This window comes from Schistocerca piceifrons, chromosome 4 (assembly GCF_021461385.2).
Source record: "Schistocerca piceifrons isolate TAMUIC-IGC-003096 chromosome 4, iqSchPice1.1, whole genome shotgun sequence".
NCBI classification, from domain to species: domain Eukaryota; kingdom Metazoa; phylum Arthropoda; class Insecta; order Orthoptera; family Acrididae; genus Schistocerca; species Schistocerca piceifrons.
Genome location: NC_060141.1, coordinates 315,954,198 through 315,973,507, shown reverse-complemented (window position 1 = coordinate 315,973,507; position 19,310 = coordinate 315,954,198). Strand labels below are relative to the sequence as shown.

General features: G+C 41.7%; 1 protein-coding gene across 1 annotated transcript in view; it reads right to left on the bottom strand.

Annotated features, from left to right (window-relative positions):
* The window catches only part of LOC124796405 (U1 small nuclear ribonucleoprotein 70 kDa), a 68,315-nt gene that overhangs the window by 14,570 nt on the left and 34,435 nt on the right, over window positions 1–19,310 (bottom strand). Inside the window, exon 5 of the mRNA XM_047260583.1 lies at window positions 341–422. Coding sequence (XP_047116539.1) covers window positions 341–422 — 82 coding nt within the window. The remainder of the gene's footprint in view (window positions 1–340; window positions 423–19,310) is intronic.

Genomic DNA, 19,310 nt, shown 5'->3' with positions numbered 1-19,310 from the left:
AATAACTGATTCCCTCTCCTAAAAAGAGCATGTTTATATGCTCACAAATTACAGAACATGGACATGGATAAAGAGGAAATATGGGGATTCAACATATATTTACATGGGGGTTGTAACATTAAACCTCTATGTACCTGCAGCTTAATATGAGTCAGCCCCCAGTCTCCTACATGTTAGGTACAGTTTAAGCAATGAAGAAAGTCTCAACAAGGTATGCAAATACCATAGAAATATAAATCAAACTTCTGTAGCACACTGCAAGAATTAATGACACCTCAACACTGAACACTGAGTTTATATTTTAAATCTTTAAGTCATATATTATCACTTTCTTACTCACAATGCATATCTCGCTCATGTTCGTACTCTATGAAGGCATATCCTCTTGGCTTCCCATTCACTTTATTGTGTACAACCACAATCTGAAAAGTAAAAAAGAAACAATCTAATTTAGAAGTAAGACTTTGAACTGACTAAGATTTAATGACAAAGTATCTGACAGACATAGCAAGGCAGAACATCTCTACTTGCTACAATTCCACCTGAAAAGTGACTTCCATTTTCTTTCTACAAAATGCATGTACCATGATTACATACAATTGCTAAATTCTTATTCAAACTGCATTTCACTAAACTGCTTTATTTAGGGATTATTTTCAGATCTACAACTAATATCATTATACTGGAATATTTTATTTAAAGAATTATTCTGAAATGTATGATTCTTACAAGCCTTGTACTCTTAAAATTTGACATTAATAACAGTTTCAAAATTAAGAAAACTTATTCGAAAACAAATGTTTAACTTCTGAAAACTGTGTACTTCAGAAGTTATTAGTAATCACAATTGTTATCCAGAATCACAATTGTTATCCAAAATACTGGAATCTTAAAATGAGATTATGTTAAAAGCCTACCATTATAATTTTGTGGCTATCACTTTTAGGGTTACAAAAATATGTAACTTTCCTAAAACATGTTAGTTTATGAAATATTCAAATTACACAATTTTCAAGAAAATTCTTAGCATGAAAATTCCAGGAACTTCCACATCATACAACAGTAGCCATTATTTTGTCATTTTCTGATTAGTTAATCAAGACAACTTCACTGCCTAATCTGTTTTCATATTTATTGCTGTTACTGACTTATGATATCTGAAATGTAATTGCTTCTTGCTTTAACATTTTGTCATTTCTGTACAATGCACATCTTTATATAGACATCACACACAAAATAGGAGTTAATCCTTGTCCATCATTCAATATGTGAACATTTGTGTTTGCCATGATTTAAGTTTGTTTCTTTATCTCTGCCACTATGAAATTATGTGAAACCGATCGGTCTGTGCAGCTTACAGATCTGTGTTGAGAAACCAATATTAGTACATTACCAGCAAGCTAATCTTCATGGCAAATAGTATCAATAAATGTGAAGACAATGAAAGAGTGAATCTTACTGTTGTGTACATTTAACATCAAATGCTCATAGTAAGATTTGTGAAGATGAACATCCAGGAGGTCATAAGGCACAAAAACCAAGTTGTGCACACACAAGGAGGTTGACATATTAGGAGGTATCCCATGACTTTTGTCACCTCAGTGTATGAGGTGATTGCAGTTTCTGAGGTAGAATTATTACATGCTTTGATCTGCACAGGAAGTTACATGAACTAAGGCTAAGAAGTTTTGTTTTAACAAAACAGCAGCAAGTGGAGGGTGTCCAAAGGAATAGAAAATGTGTCTAAAGAACTCTACCACGTCACCGAACAAGTATGAATTTGTGTTAGAGGTGCAGTATCTCACATAAAACTTAGCCACCAGCCACAGAGACAAAGTCTCAGTTGTTCACTTATGGCTGTCCCTCAAAATTTTAAGTCCGGCAGTCTGCACGATCTGGCAACACAGTATTATATGGCTACGTATATAATAAGTGTTGTCTTCTGCTCATGGCATAGCAGTTAACATTGTGCAATGTAGGAACAGCCTTATGTTCAAATCAACCCCACCGTTTTTTATAAAACAGATTCTGGCTGTCTGCTAAGGTTATCAATCAGTTGGAATTACAATGATGATCAGCTTCACTTTCTAACCCACAAGTAACATCAAAACTCCATAAAGGAAATGGGTCTGCATCCAGACGGGAACACTAAGCTCTATTTTGAGTTTCCTTGCTCTACAGCAACCACCAGAAGCCTTGAGACCTTGCCATCCGAGCAGATAGTTGCAGTGCACTTGGGCACATTTCTGCTGTTGTACAGTTAACATAATATTGTTTCTTATTTTAGTCTCATTTTCTACACTAAATCAATTCAATAAACTGAATGAAAACCATGCAGTTACACTAGATGTGTAGGTTGCTATGATTATTTAGGGAGCGCTATTTTCTTATTTGAAGTTCTACTATTTATATGCAGTTGTGTATTGGATTCAGCATACTTCTGTCATATGAAAGTTGTTTAAGCATTACAAAGTAGCCTGAAGTCTAAAAATGTAAGACATTTTCAACACATATTGGGTTTAATGGAGAGGTACACATAGGAGGAGGAACTCTATAAACATTTGTAATGTGTGTGGGGTTAATGTTATCTGACATGATGTCGGACAAGGATGTTCTTGTTTCAAGAAAAATTATCCACTTTCAAAAAGTCTTAATAACTGACACATGAAGTCTGACATTTGCATTCAATCAACTAGGTACACATGTCGGGTATACGATTACTGCATGTTCTAATCCAAAGCAACAAAAATCGAAGGGGTGTCATAATACATTTTCGCCTGAAAGTCATCAGTCCACTCTGGAACACATATGGAAAGGCAACAACACAACATTAACTGCAAAACTAACATCCATAGAGGGACTTCATAAAATAAAAATAATGAATTTCCAAATCAAGAATGACAGGAGAAGTAGACACCACTGTGGACATCTCAAATTTCTACACTAGATACAGATTTATACCCACTTTACCTGCAACTTGTTGACAGCTTTTCTGATAGTAATTTGCTGTTGCTCTCAAGATGAAAGTTACGATAAATACAAATATTCTGTTCTTTGTGGTGAAAATCCAATGTTTCCATTCTTCTATTCAATAAACAACAAAAATGAGTGACAAAAGAAACTATGAACTAATTAATAATTTTGTAATAATTAGTGAAGTCTGTCCAACAATCAGTTACCTGAAATTACAAATGGTTGCCTTTATCTACACAGCACTGCAGTACAAACTTAACGGTTTCTTAGATTCTTCAGCTTCTCCGTGGTAATTTTAAATTACAGTAGAGGAGTAGGAAAAATATCCAAAACACATTTTTCCAGCAAGATTTGAATCTATGGCTACTGTTTCAGCATCACCCAACTAGTGAGTAAGGTACCGATAACTAACACTGTCTCAATGCTGTAGTAGTGGACAAGGCAGAAAGAGGCAAATTCCTCACGAAGTGAAAGGTGACAAATTATAATTCAATCATAAAATAACCGCCTTGCAGTTGTAAAATAAAATTTTATAACTCACTGTCTTGCATTATGCAAGATTTGTTCGAAATATTCTATCAAAATTAGATGGAAGTATCCAGCATACATCGTTGACATTCATCTAACAATAATATATAGCATCTGTTTAGTGACTCACAGCAGACAATATTGTTCTGTAATTATCTGCTGAACGAGTGTAAATGCAACAATGAATTCTGTTGCCATTTTGTATCATTAGCAGTTCAGCTCATGGAATGAGGACTACGTTATCAGATTATTCAAATTCATGCCACATCAAAGACATTTTTTAAACTGATCATGATGTTTTTTTGCCACCAGTGGTGAATGAGTTGACTTGAGCAATATTTAGTCTGTCATGTAACATGTAAAAATATTGTTTACAAAAGGAGATGCATAACAGTGTCAGTAATGATTACAACCAAGATAAAGGATGACGCAAGCTGTGTTCAGTAGTACTCTTTACAGTACTTACCTGTTTTATGAAAAATAGCAGCTATGATCTGAAAGTATGTTTTTGACTATACTGCAGTATAAGTGAATGTTGCAGCTACACAAAACAATTTTAAATATTTTCTTCCAGTATTCAATTGTAAACGTGTGATGGAACTTTTCTTTGCAATTGCTCAGGAAGTAACATGCAAACAGGTGTATAATTATGGACATTACACACAAAGGGAAGTCAAATGAAAAGGAGACATGGGAAAAGTAAGCAAACTGTTTATTATTTAAAAATAAATCACCATAACTATCAATACACTTATCCCACTGACAAGATATCAATGTCTTGGTAGTAAAATGTTAGTAGTTGCGTTTCTCTGGAAAAGAGGTGCATGCTTGGATACAATCACAATTCTGTAGGCAACTGTAAACATTTTCCTATGAAGGCACTGATGTCACAGTGATATAAATGTATTAAAAGTTACAGCAGATAGTTGAAATACACAACCCACTTTCTTTCCATATGCTCTGTTTTCACTTTAATGCCTGTCATAGCTCTTTAACTTTTCGTTTGTCAGTTTATAGAATGTCTTGTTACAGTTAAATCTATACTTCCCAGAAAGCCAAATGATGATGATGATTGCAAGCTTAAGTCAATTTGCCAGAACTGACACAGTTCAAAGCTAAAGCCAAAATTTATATCTGCTCCTGCAGACATTTAATTATTCATAACAAAATAATTGCATTCACAGTATCGAAATAATCACTAACTGTAAAATACGAAAACCATTATCAGAACAGGAATAAATAATTGCATTCACAGTACCAAACTGTAAAGCACGAAAACCATTATCAGAACAGGGATATGCCATGGCATGAACCACCACTATCATTATTGAAGGCCATTATACATCTTAACACTACCCCATTCACTGAGCACCCATACCATTCAGATCATACAGTTGGTAATACAACTGCTGCTGATGCTTTGCCAAGAGAAGTGCTTTATATATAACATTTTCCATTTGGAATGTAAGAACATTATGAAAAGGAAAGTGACCACTCACTCACCATATAGTGGAGATGCCAAGTCTCAGAAAGGCGCAACAAAAGACTGTCACAAAGATCTCTGCCACTAAGGACTTTGGCAGCAATAGACGTAGACACACACATGCACACGCTCTTCTTACACACAACTGTAGTCTCGGGCAACTGAAACCACACCGCAAGCAGCAGCACCAGTGCATGATGGGAGTGGTGACTGGGTAAGGTTAAGGCAGAGGGCAGGGCAGGGAGGGATAGTATGGTGGGGGTGGTGGACAGTGATGTGCTCCAGGTTAGACGTGGGGGCGGAGGGGGGGGGGGGGGTAGGGGAAAGTAGCAGAAGAGGAGAGAAGTAAAAAGACTGATGGTGGAATGACAGCTGTGTACTGCTGGAATGGGAACGGGCTGGATGGGTGTGGACAATGACTAACGAGGCCAAGAGGGTTACAGGAACATAGGTTGTACTGGAGGGAAAGTTCTGCTTTGGAATCCGTCGGGCATTAGGAAAGGTAGTGTTCAATAGTGGTATGGGATGTTAGTGTAAAGGGAGGTGGCATCAGTAGTGACAAGCAGGACACTGTGTGGTACAGGGGCAGGAACTTTGAGAGTTGGTGGAGGAAATGGTAGGTATCTTTTATATAGGAGGGTAGGTTCCGTGTAATCGGTTGAAGGTGTTGGTCTACAAGAGCAGAGATTCTCTCAGTGGGGGCACAGTTACCGCCCACAATGAGGTGTCCTGGGTGGTTAGATATATGGACTTTAAAAAGCATGTAGAAGGTAGGAGTGCAGAGAGTGGTAAGGGTGAGCAGATAGATGGACTTTGGGGAGAGGTTCTGTGATGGGCCGAAGGATTTGAGTACTGACTGGAGATCTTGCTGGATTAGTGGATTGGGGTCACTGTGGCAAGGTTTGTAGGTGGAAGTAACTGACAGCTGGCAGAGTCCTTCTGCTGGGTAATCCTTGTCAGGATCAGTTTTTAGATGGTGGACTGCAGTTCTTTCTGCGGATGTAAGGTTAGTTTGCATGTTGAGGGATATGGGGAATGATGGTGAGGCAAGGTTCGAGGTTAAGAAATTCTGGCTATGGATAAGGAAAGTTTTCTGTATTGACACAAATGGAAGAAGTAAGGATCCATGGTAGTGGAAAAATGCAAGAAAATGTAGAATTACATCCAAAAATTTTTGCAAAAATACAAATACGTGTGAAAATGCAAGGATTAAATGGATGCAAAAGGGGGAATCAAGTTGAAATCTGAGGGAGTTGCTAGCCAGATCCCAGTCCCACATACTGTTCCTGTATTGTTGCTTGGCTCATGGAATCCCCCTTAATGGCCTTACCATCAAATTACCCATCTCTGGCCGCCATCCCTCCTTCCACAATGACCTCCACCTGTTCAGATTCTGATAAATCCTTAGCCCTCACCAACATAGTTCTGCAAAGCCATATCAACAAAGCCCAAACCTCCTCTCTCTCCATCCACAAAATTCTCCTGCTTTGTAATCCCAAATTTCTGGAGCCAATAACATATATTTAATCTCTCCCTTTGCAGGAACTTTAGCAACATGCACAATGCCATGTCGAAAAGCTCTCCATCGTGCTCTCCTCCTACTCCCCACCTTAGAGTACCACTGTCCACCACCTCTACAAGAACCTCCAAACCTACCACACGTCCACTCATACCTGACAAACCCTTTCTAGCAGACCTACTACACTCACCCCACCCTACAAAACTCACTCCCATCACCACACACAATCCAGAACCTAATCAGACCCACAACAAAGCCGTGAACCTTTCCTCCAGAAGTCTTAGCCTCACAGAAATATCCTTTCCAAAGGCCTCATCTTTTGCCTCATCTCCAAATACAATCATGCAGGATTTGTTACAGACCTTCTCTCCTTTTCCCGGCGCCTACAGTGGAAACACTTTTTTGGCCACCAACCCTACCAATCAGACTCAACCAAAGACCATTATTGAACCTTGCCTAACTCAGTTCACTCCTCCATCCAACCATGATCCAACCCCATTGCTCCCAAATCACACCCTGTTAACTTTCCAGAATTTCTTAACCTTGAGCCTTGCCTCACCATCGTTCCCCAAATCCCTGAACATGGAAACCAACCTTACATCTGCAGAAAGAACCACAATCCACCACCTAAAAATTGATCCTGACCTTATAATCCTACCTGTGGAAAATGGCTCCACCACTGTTTTGAACCACCACGATCACCTAATAAAAGCCCACCTGGTTTGCTGTGCAGTCTAAAGCACTGCTTTCCGGGCGGGAAGTGGTACCTGGTCCCCGGCACGAATCCGCCCGGCGGATTTGTGTCGAGGTCCGGTGAACCAGCCGGACTGTGGATGGTTTTTAGGTGGTTTTCTATCTGCCTCGGCGAATGTAGGCTGGTTCCCCTTATTCCGCCTCAGTTATACTATGTTGGCAATTGCTGTGCAAACAAGTTCTCCACGTACGCGTACACCACCATTACTCTACCACAAACATAAGGGTTACACTTGTCTGGTGTGAGACGTTCCCTGAGGGGGGCGGTCCCCCCGGGTCCGAACCGCACAATAACCCTGGGTTCAGTGTGGGGCGGCGGAGGAGTGAAGTGGACTGCGTAAGTCATCGTGGGGTTGTGGACCACTGTGGCTGCATCGGGGACGGAGCCTATCTGTCGTTTCTAGGTCCCCGGTTAACATACAATACGATACAACATTCCTAATGCCCATGGCCTTAACACTACTGAACACTAACACTACTGAACACTACGTTTCCCAACGCCCGGCGGATTCCAAACCAACAACTTCCTTCCTAGTCACCATGACCAACTATATCCTCACCAACAATTACTTCTCCTTTGAAGGCAAAGTGCCAAACATGATACCCCTCCTTTCAATGGCTGCTTCACAGCCTGTGCCATATGTATTCTCCCCATCAACACCAACTTTTCTGAATTGCACAGGTGGGAACTTTCTCTGCAATATATCCTACATTCCCCTAACCCTCCTGGCCCCAGTCTTCTAGTCAATGTCCTCACCCATTCAGCCCCTTCCCTGTTCCCATTCCAGAACTACACAGCTGTCATTCCACCACCACACCCAGTCTTTATTTCTGTCCTTTTCCCTTCATCTAACATGCAGCACTTCACTGCCTGCCACGCACACCATACTATCCCTCTCCCTCTCCACAGCAGCCTCCTTAACCCCCCCCCCCCCAATCACCGCTTCCACCATGCACTGGTGCGGTGCTGCTGTTCCCAACGTGGTTTCAGCTGCCTGAGACTGCAGTCTGTGTGTGTGTGTGTGTGTGTGTGTGTGTGTGTGTGTGTGTGTGTGTGTGTGTGTGTGTCGTTGACTAAGGCCTTAACAGCCGAACACTATTATTGCACGTGTCTTTTTGTTTTTTTGTTGTGCCTATCTGTGACTCACCATGTCCACTATAAGATGGGTAGCAACTTTCCTTCTCATATTATCCTTCATGATTTACAATGGTCTGTGAACACTGATAATTTTTCAATTTCATGACTAGAAATCACATGGTTTTGAGGTGAACTTGTTGAGCCACGTTCGGTGCATATTTTCAGCCACAAAGGAAGTTTCTTGAAGATTGTTTGATAGTGGGAAAGGTGAAAATCTGAGGACGTAAGATGGCATAAATAAGGTGGGCGCAGTATGACTTTCCAAACGAAATCCTGAATAGTTTTTGTCAGTCTACCAGAAAGAAGGTGGGCATCATTGTGCAGTAGCATCAGTTCACATAGTCTTCCTGGTGGTTATTCTTGGACTGTGTTTGCAAAATGTCTCAGCTGTTGATAATAAACGTCAACTGATAGTCACACCTTGTGGATGTAATTTGTAGTACACAATCAGATGCATAACATTACCATTTGTGGATGCATGTAGGTCTTTGTAAGAGAAGTTGCTGCTTTGTTTGGGCTCAACCACTTTTCTTTTCCTTATGTTAGCATAAAGGTAACATTACTTGTAACCATTAATTATGCTGGATATGTACGATATTGTCATACATGACCAAATGAAGAGTAAGCAGAGACGAATAAATAGCCACCTGCTGATTTTGTGATTTTGGTAAGAGTATGTAGTACCTACACACCCGATTTCTGAACTTTCCCCACTGTACACAAATGTTGCTCGATGGTTGCATGATCACAGTTCATCACATCTGCCAGTTCTCAGGTATGCTAACATGTACCACTGCAGATTAATGTGTGTGAACGATCTTCAAACCCCTGAGAGGCTTCCTAAACATGGAGAGTCACTAATGCCAAAACTATCCTAACTAAAATAGAACCATTTTCTTGCCATCCTCTATCCGATGGCATTATCCCCAAACATGGCGCAAATGTTTCTGGCTGCCTCCACTGTTGTTACTCCTCTATTAAACTCAAACAGAAGAATAAGCCAGAAATGTTCAGATTTCTCCACTTGACATTCCGTTTTCTAGCATATACAGCTCCACTATCTCCAAATGACAACATGTAAAATAGCAACGGTAACCTATAAATAAGAAATGACAATCGATAAACCCATACCCACAGGTATACCAAATTGCAAAACACAAACACTACGAACTTATGCACCCACCTAATATTTCATGACAGTGCTTCCATCAACCATGTCTGAAACCAATAAGGAAATACCAATAAGGAAATATTAAGAAGAAACCTCTGAATCATAGATCCTATTGCTACTTCCAGTACCCAGCACATTAACGGCAAATTTATGATACAGCAGACTTCATAATGCCTTTTGTGCCAGCCAACGTAATTTTTAGTTTTTGTGACCACAATTTTATTTATGAAACTGTGGCACTGAATAATTTCTTAGCTGGGCTTCTTTCTGTGTGTACCCCTACTGCCAGATTTCTATTCTAATTCAGTATGTTACGGCAGCACATAAACAGACTGCTTCAAAGTCTAAAGTGCATAACATTTTACTAATGCGTGCCAATTCAGGAACTCTCGTGTTACAGATACTTTGTTTTATTAAAACAGACCTTCGTCATAACGATATCTTAAATTTTAATTTATTTTTATTAGTACATTAGCACAGTATTAGGATTTTAACAACATTTTTCCATTAGTTTACTCAACATCACCACAAAAATGTAAGACAGACACAGACTATCTGAGTAAACATAAGAGTGCAACTATTACATTATCTGAAAGTCTGACAATGCTCTGGTAGTTCGATTCTACACTTTTAGAAACCTATTTGTTCAGAGTTAAAGATGCCATCAAACCTGGTTTGAAGTGCCTTTTCACCTGGAAAGGCATTTTGTTGACACTTGTTTGTTAAACGGGGGAATGTACAACTTGATGGCACAGGATTAGGTGAATAAGTGCATCAGGTATAACTTTCGAAACTCAGTTTTGTTGGTTGTTTTTCTGATACTGTAATCACAAGGCTTCTCTGCTGTTCACAAAAATTTCAGCTGCACTGGAAATATCCCTGCAGGGGAGTCTGTAGCGTAAAAACACTTTTCTTTCCATGAACAATAGTGTGCTGCGCAGGTGCGCACAGTATAGAGGCACAAACGGGAACTGCCGCATTGGCGGTTGCGAACAATAGCTGCGGTATGTGCATAGAGATGTAGATGGCAAACAGTCTGTAACCTTAACAGGTAGCGGACAGTGGAGAAAGTTATTCAGTGAAATTTTATTCAGTTTGTTACGATTTGTCAGTGTTAAGCTCCCACCACCACACAAACACCACTGGGAGATAGTCGGATTGAAAGGAATGAGACATGCAATGATGTCTGGCACAATAAGGTGGAATGCTTTGTTCCAAGCATTTACGTACAGGGAAATACGAATGCTTGTGTCCAATGACAAATAGTTTACAGATAATTATTTTTGTGAAACACCAAGAATTGCTGTCATGTGCAGTGCTTAACTAGTTCTAACACCGACAGTCTACCGCAAATTACACGTTATACAACATTCTGCATGAAACAATTTTAATACCACAAAAATATTGTATGCAATGTTACAAAATATTCCGTTTTTTTGCAACTGTGACTAAAGTTTTCTTTATACAAGGCACATTTCGTTTTTTTTTTTTAAGCACCTCGATTAAAACAAAGTTTATAAAGAATAGAATGTAATTGCGGACTCATAAAAACAAAGACTAAAATTTATTGAGTGTTATTACAGCTGCAGTGATGCACAAAACTACAACAGGTAATCAAGTGGCAGTAAAGAAGCCAAAATACTGTCCACTGAAGGTGCTTCAAAATAAATCAATAAGCAGCTGGTATAAATAAGACTTATTACAGTCACAAAAGGCAGAATGTATCTCAATATTACTGGTGAAACTGCAATTGAGGAAGAGAAGCTATAGAAAAAGAAAAGACAATATGAATATTGTGTGTGTGGTTCGCTTATGGTTATTTTCAATCACTGTGACCGTCAATCTACATTGCTGCAGTCTGTCTCATCTGGTCTTTGAGTGATGGTGATGATGATGATGATGATGATATTAAGCATATTAATTAAAATTTCTCTCTCCATGTCCTCCTGCAGCAGCCGTTCTACATGTCTAACACATTCAGCCCATGCTGAAGTTATGCTGTCAAGCGCTTTGTGTGTGTGCGTGTGCGTGGGCAATTTTAAATGTTGTGTTTCGTTCTGAGACATATCCTTTTACTTGTGCCCATATGAGCTTTATCAGACTGTACTGACAATGATATGGTGGCAAACTTTAAACTATGTCCATATTCCTGTGCAATACAATCAATTTCGTATGCTTTCACACGAGACTCACGAAGCCCTGCAAGATTTAACGATTCAGCCCAAGTGACTGGCAGTGTGCAGAATCATCTTACTTGCAAGCCACAGCATAGTATCTGTTTTTCTTTTGTACTTGTGGGAGTCTTAACAGCAACTGAGTAGTAACTTGCATTGTCCGCAACAACTGCCGAGTTTGCAGACAAGTAAAGCAGAAATTGTTTCCTAAATCACAATGTAAATTTGTCAGAGTTCATTTCAGAACGATAATCACCTGAATTGCCCTTTTTTGCCCGGAACACTAATTTGCTTTCTGGAATGAATCTGGAAGTAGAACCACTATGAAGCACAATTACTTGTCCCCCTTTTACCAACTGGTACTCTAAAACCACCCAAACCATCACTCAGTTTTCAACATGCTTTCCTTATGATTATGGTTTACCCATGTTTGTCCAAGTAGACAGTGTTCCGACTGCCAAATTTTCTTATTTCAAGAATACGTCTAACAAACTGCACCCTTGAAGCAGCGATATCACAATGTTCCATTAAAAATTTTCATCCATCATTTGTATTTACATATTTGAATCCAATGTTTCAGTATTCTTGACATTTAAAATTTAGTTTCACACAATTCAACGTAATTTTAACAATGTGTAATTTGCCTGTATTTTACATATTTAGCACAACTGTTCTTAGAACATCTTTGTTAAAATTGTCTGAATTTGTGATATCCTTATCACTGATGTTTCCCTGGCTATCTGAAAACTTGGCTTCCACTTGTCTGGACAGATAAATTACCTTCACTTGCAATCCACAGAACATTTCTCAAGCTGAAGCCACTCGTTTCTGCTGTGCGTTTCAGAGATCTGGCAACATCTATGATAGGTCCACCATTTTCTGCTTTATGCTTGATGAAAGTGTGTCCTATAAATTATTTCTCGCTCGGTTATGGAAAATTAGTCACTTACCACCACCATCAGCCATGATAAATTGCAACAAACTGAATAAAAATTCAACAAATAACTGCCACAAATACATTTAACACTTGCACTAACCCAGATGTTCACAGCACAGTATTGAGAAAACTACTGAATGTTCACTGGTTGTCTGAGGAAGACATCACATCAGGTGCACCTAAACTACCACTGTTCATGGCTCCAACTATACACACAAATTATTGTATGTTCACGCTGCCCACTGTTCAAGGAGATGTCTTTCGTTAGGGATCAGCTGTTAATTCCTTGTTTCATTGGCACTTTTGAGTGGATGACTGAGCTGGTTTCTGCAGCAGCTGGCCAGCAACCAGGACTTATGTCTAAGATGAGGTATAACCTATCACTTCAAAGGTGATTCATTACTCTCTCTCTACCTGACACAGGCTGGTCATGATCTTCTGTTCTTAGTATGTAAGTTTCTGATTTTAGGGCGTATATTGTGTGGGAAAGTTTTCTGTCCTTTTGCTGATGTCATGAAAGCAAGGGTGGACGCAGCTTATCTGCAAGGCAGGGCGACGGGCATCTGTGTTCCTGCACTCAGACACCTGCTGGCTAGGTCAGTTATTCCACATTAACACCAACCCACATAAGAGATTCACTGTGAACCACCTAACCTCACAGGGCATGACTGTTACGACGACATTACTTGTTAAATGAAACACACAATTGTTGACATACAGAGTGCAAATGGAAAGGACTAAACTGTACTGCCAGCTTTGTAAGTTTTACACAATAGTTAACATGGACTGTATGGATGGCAATGAAAGTGTAACATGTAAGTGAAAAAGAAGCCATACTTTAACTTTTTAAAATTTGCCGTGGAGATAATTTCCAGCTGGATGGACATCTCATCTTTGAAGGAGGAGTGTTGCATAAAGATAAAGCAATGTGGTTATTTCAATAGCTGTTGTCAAGACAAGCAGCCAATGACGACAACCACAAAACCCTCACGTAGTCCTTACAATGCCTGCACCCCAAGCGCATTTCATTCCAAAGATTGTACATGCAACTTCCTGGCAGAAGTGAAATTGCGAGGGTTGGTTGCAAACCATGCCTGGATAACTCAGTTGGTAGGAACATTACTTATGAAAATGAAGGATTTAGGTTTGAGTTCCAGTCAAATAGTTTTAACCATCCAAGAAGAGCACAAAGCACACACTGTAACAAGGCGAAAGAATCAGTCTACAATGATGTGCTGAAATAAAATAATGGCCCCAATAACACAGAAACCCTAAGTAAAGTTCAAGGAAATTGTAAACAAAATTGAAGTCATTTACAATCGTAGGAGAAGGTTCTAAAATATTAGAAAGCTTACATTTTCTGTCAATGCATGTAAAATTTAAAGCAAGCTTTCCTTTTCCTGCAAATGACAGCATAAAACTGCCTTCCAAGATATGAATTCTAACAATAAATTACTAAAGTTAGTAGCAGAATTAAAATTAAAGCATTACAGTGAATGGATCTATACCAACAGGCTTGACAAGAGGGATGTCTTCAGTATCTGGTACTTTATTTGAAAGAAAATGTCAAAGTCTCAAAAACTTATAACCCCCCCCTCCCCCCCCAACCTGAACATTTAACTACACTATTATACTGCAGGGTATTTTACAGCTTGCACACTGTAATCTACATCTACATCTATACTCTGGAAACCGTGAGGTGCATGGCAGAAGATACATCTGACTGTACCAATTACCAGGGTTTCTTCCTGTTCCATTCACATATGGAGGACGGAAAGGAAGAATGATTGAATGCCTCTATGCATGTAGCAATTATTCTAATCTTATCCTCATGACCCCTATGTCAGCAGTACATAGGGTGTTGTATATTCCTAGAGTAATCACTTAAAGCCAGTTCTTGAAACTTTATTAATGGACTTTCTCAGGATAGTTTACATCTGTCTTCAAGAGAGTGCAATACACCACAAGGAAAACTGGAAGAAGGTATTAAAACCACAAAGCATATGGTCTGGGCTGACTGATCACAATAATAAAAGAGTATGAGCCAGTCATTCTGCAACACATTAAAATGTCCACCCCAAAAAGACAAGGCGAGATGAACACATGTAGGGAAAAGACAACCACCAAGACAGACAAATGCAAAGAAAGTGCGACAGAGTTAAAATGGAGGGAGGGTGGCGACCTCAGAGAGAAGGTTAAATGCCCATACTTAGATGGTATGATAAAAATCTCCCTCACAAATAAAATGTAGAACTAAATCTGCTGTTGAGGCATAGTAGCCAACACTGAAGGTAGGGTGCTGGGAAGGTTAAAAGTCCGCCGCAGAGCGACGGAAAGTGGGCAGTCTAGCAGGATGTGGACGACAGTCATATGTGAGCCACAGCAACACCAAGGTGGGTCTCATGACAGAGGAGGTAGCCATGTGTTAGCCACGTGTGGTCAATGCGGAGCTGGCAGAGAACAACAGAGTCCTTGCGTGAGGCCCGCATGGAGGTCTTCCACACATTCGTAGTCTCCTTGAGGGCATGCAGCTTGTTGCGCGTACTGAGATTATGAAATTACGTCTCCCAAAGCTGAAAAATCCTGCGGCGTAATAATGATCACAGGTTAGTTACAGGGATGCCGATCTCCAGATGCGGTTTCTGTGTAGCCTGTTTGTCCAGCCTGTCAGCAAGTTCATTTCTTGGGATTCCGACATGTCCTGGGGTCCATACAAACACCACGGAACGACTGGACCGTTCCAGGGCATAGATGGACTCCTGTATGGTCACTACCAAAGGATGGCGGGGGTAGCACTGGTTAATAGCTTGTAGGTTGCTCAAGGATTCACTACAGAGAAGAAACAATTCGCCAGGGCATGGGCGGATGCGCTCAAGAGCACGAGAAATGGCCGCCAGCTCTGCAGTGAAAACATTGCAGTCATCTGGCAATGAGTGCTGTACAATATGTCCTCCATGAACATATGTGAAGCCAACGTGACCATCGGCCATCAAGCCGTCAGTGTAAACCACTTCATTGTCCTGGCACATGTCAAGAATTGAGAGGAAGTGACAGGAGAGAACTGATGTTAACCGAGTCCTTAGGACCACGTAAAAGGTCCAGGCGAAGCTTCGGCCTTGAAGTACACCATGGAGGTGTACGTGGATGGACCTCGAGTATAGGCGGTAAAGGCAAGGACTCCAGTTCGGAAAGAGATCAGACATGAACCGAAATCTTAAGTCCTAACCTGGGCCTCCGATGCAGGAGATGAACCGCCGTGAATGGGGAAAAGAGATGGTAATTCAGATGCTCAGGAGAACTATGAATGTGTGCAACATAGCTGGAAAGCAGTTGTGCACACCTAACCTTCAATGGAGGGACTCCGGCCTCCACCAGGATGCTGGTCAAAACACTCGTCCTAAAAGCTCCAGTTGCCAGTCTAACGCCACAGTGGTGCACTGGGTCAAGTAAATGCAACGCTGAGGGTGCCGCCGAACCATACACCACACTCCCATAGTCAAAGCGAGATTGAACAAGGGCTCTAAAGAGCTGCAGCAGCGTAGAGCGATCTGCACCCCAGTTGATGTTGCTCAGGCAGTGGAGGGCATTGAGGTGCTGCCAGCACTTCCGCTTCAACTGACAAAGATGAGGAAGCCACGTCAATCGGGCATCGAAAACCAGTCTTAAGAATCGATATGTCTCCACTAAAATGAGTGGATCATCATCATTAAGGTAAAGTTCCAGCTCCGGATGAACAGTATGACACTGACAGAAGTGCGTGACACACGACTTCGCGGCTGAAAACTGGAAGCCGTGGGCTAGAGCCCATAACTGCACATTGTGGATGGCTCCCTGTAGGCACCGCTCGGCAACACCAATACTGGAGTAGTAGTATGAAACGCAGAAGTCATCTGCGTACAGTGAAGGTGAGACCGACGGCCCGACAGCTGCTGCTAGACCGTTAATGGACACTAAAAATATAGATACACTCAATACAAAGACCTGGAGGACCCCATTCTCCTGGATGTGGGGGGAACTGCGGGAGGCACCAACTTGGACATTGAAAGTACAGAGCGATAGGAAATTTTGGATAAAAATCGGTAGCGGACCCCAGAGACCCCACTCATATAATGTGGCAAGGATATGATGTTGCCAGGTCATGTTGTAAGCTTTTCGTAAATAAAAAAAAAGACAGCAACTGGGTGCTGACGTCTGGAAAAGGCTATTCGGATGGCAGACTCTAGGGAACTAGATTATCAATGGTAAAGTGACCCTGGCGGAAACCGCCCTGGCATGGAGCCATTAGGCCACGTGACTCCAGGACCCCAATACAACTGCTGACTTACCATACGTTCTAACAGCTTACAAAGAATGTTGGTGAGGCTGATGGACCCATAGCTATCCACATCAAGCTGGTTTTCACTGGGTTTGAGCACTGGAAAGATGGTGCTCTCCTGCCATTGCGATGGAAAGACACCATCGCACCAGATCTGGTTGAAGATGGGAAGGGGATGTCTCTTGTAATCGGACGAGAGATGTTTGATCATCTGACTTTGGATCCGATCTGACGCAGGAGCTGTGTCAGGGCAATGTGCAAGGACACTGAGGAGCTCCCACTCTGTAAATAGAGCATTATAGCGTTCACTGTGATGTTCAGCAAACAACAGGTCTTTCCTTTCCACCCGCCGTTTGAGGGTGCGAAATTCTGGGGGATAATTCTGTGAAGCAGATGCTCGAGCATATTGCTCAGCAAAGTGCTCGGCAATTGCATTTGCGTCGGTAGATAACACGCCACTGATGTTAATGCCAGTATCAAATGTCAGGGTCTGGTACCCAAAAAGACATCTGATCTTCATTCAGACTTGGGAAGGTGACCTATGGCACCCAATGGTCGAGACTTACCTATCCCAACACACCTGTTTTCACCTTTTTATAAACTGGTGAATGTGGGCACAGAGCCATTTAAAAGCTATTAGGTACTCTAGGGAAGGGTGCCGCTTATGTTACTATAGAGTTCACCGACACTAATGGCCTCAGCGATTTCTGGCAACCACCAAGGTACTGACTTTCGCTGGGGGGCACCCTAAACAATGGATCGCATTTTCTGATGCAGAAACGATCATTCTAGTGACTTCATCAACGACAACAGTGATGGCACCATGAGGGGGAGATTCAGCGGTGAAAGCTTGTCAGTCTGCCTTGTTTAAAGCTCATCTTGGTAGACGTTCAAGGGAATGGCACTGGGGGAGTGACAAGAAAATGGGAAAGTGGTCACCACCACACAAGCTATTGTGGGCTCTCCAGTGGACAGATGGAAGAAGTCCTCGGCTGCAGAGGGATAAATCAATTGCCGAGTAAGTGCCATGAGCCACACTTAAATGTGTGGAGGTCCCAGTATTTAAGAGGTAGAGGTTGAATTGAGACAGGAAAGTTGCGACATCTCTAACTCAGCCAATAAGCACAGCGGCACACCACAAGGGGCTATGCTCGTTAAATCTCCCAAAAAGAGGAAAGGTTTAGGGAGTTGATGAACTAGTGCAGCCAATGTGTTCAGGGGTACTGCACCATCTGGAGGAAGATATACATGGCAGACAGTTATTTCCTGCAACATCCTTATCCTGACTGCCACAGCTTCAAGAGGTGTTTGAAGGTGCACAGGTTCACTGCATACTGAGTTCAGGACAGACACAAACTCCACCTGACACTATTAAGCCACTACGATTCTTTTATTATCCCCTACAGCTGCGAATGGCAGGAGTCCACATTGCCAAGTACCAGGTTTCCTGGAGGGCAATGCAGAAAGCAGATGTAAAGCTGAACAGTTGCCGTAGTTCAGCCGGGTAGTGGGAAAAACCGCAGCAATTCCACTGGAGGATGACGTTATTGTGTGGCTGGGAAGGCATGAAGCATACAAGGAGGCAGGTTATGCCCCAGGATCACCTGCTGCCACCGATTGAGTATCTGTATCCCTTCGTATTGTGGATGAGGCATCAGTGAGATCCAGTTCCTCGAGGACTTCTCCGAATTAGCTTCAGGCATGGAGGAAGACCCTGAAGCTCTTCGTCCAGCAGCTTTTGGCTTCTTTAGCCACTTGCGAGTGTCCGCTGTGGCATTAGTGGAGACCTTGGGAGAGAGGGTCCCAAGCGACCCCTTCCACACGACAGGAGCCAGAGGAGGCTGTTGCTTCTCTGGCTGTGGAGGGGACTGATGTCCCCTGTGTTTGGAGGGCCCCTGCTCCCGAAGTAGGTACCTTGGGAGCAACGAAAGGATATTTTCCCCCTACCACCAAGGGGGCAGATGTATTCTGGAGGCCCAGAGGGACCACTGTTCGTGGCACAGAGTGTGGTACGACTGGTACTTGTGATCAGCATATGTGGATGTCAACCGAACAAGGTGTAATAGTTCAAATTTACTTTTAGCCTCTTGGTATGCCAACCAGTCCACGGTCTTTTACTCCACGATTTTCCACTCCTCTTCAAGTACCGTGCAAGCCGACGAGCAGGGGACTGCTGCTCTTCACAGTTGATACAAGTGAGAAGAGGGGAGTATCTAGATGCAGTGGACATCCGCAATCTTGACATGTGGAATTTTGTAACGCAGCAAGTTATTACGAGATTACATTCGTTGCAGAAAGGCACGCAGCCATCTAGTACAG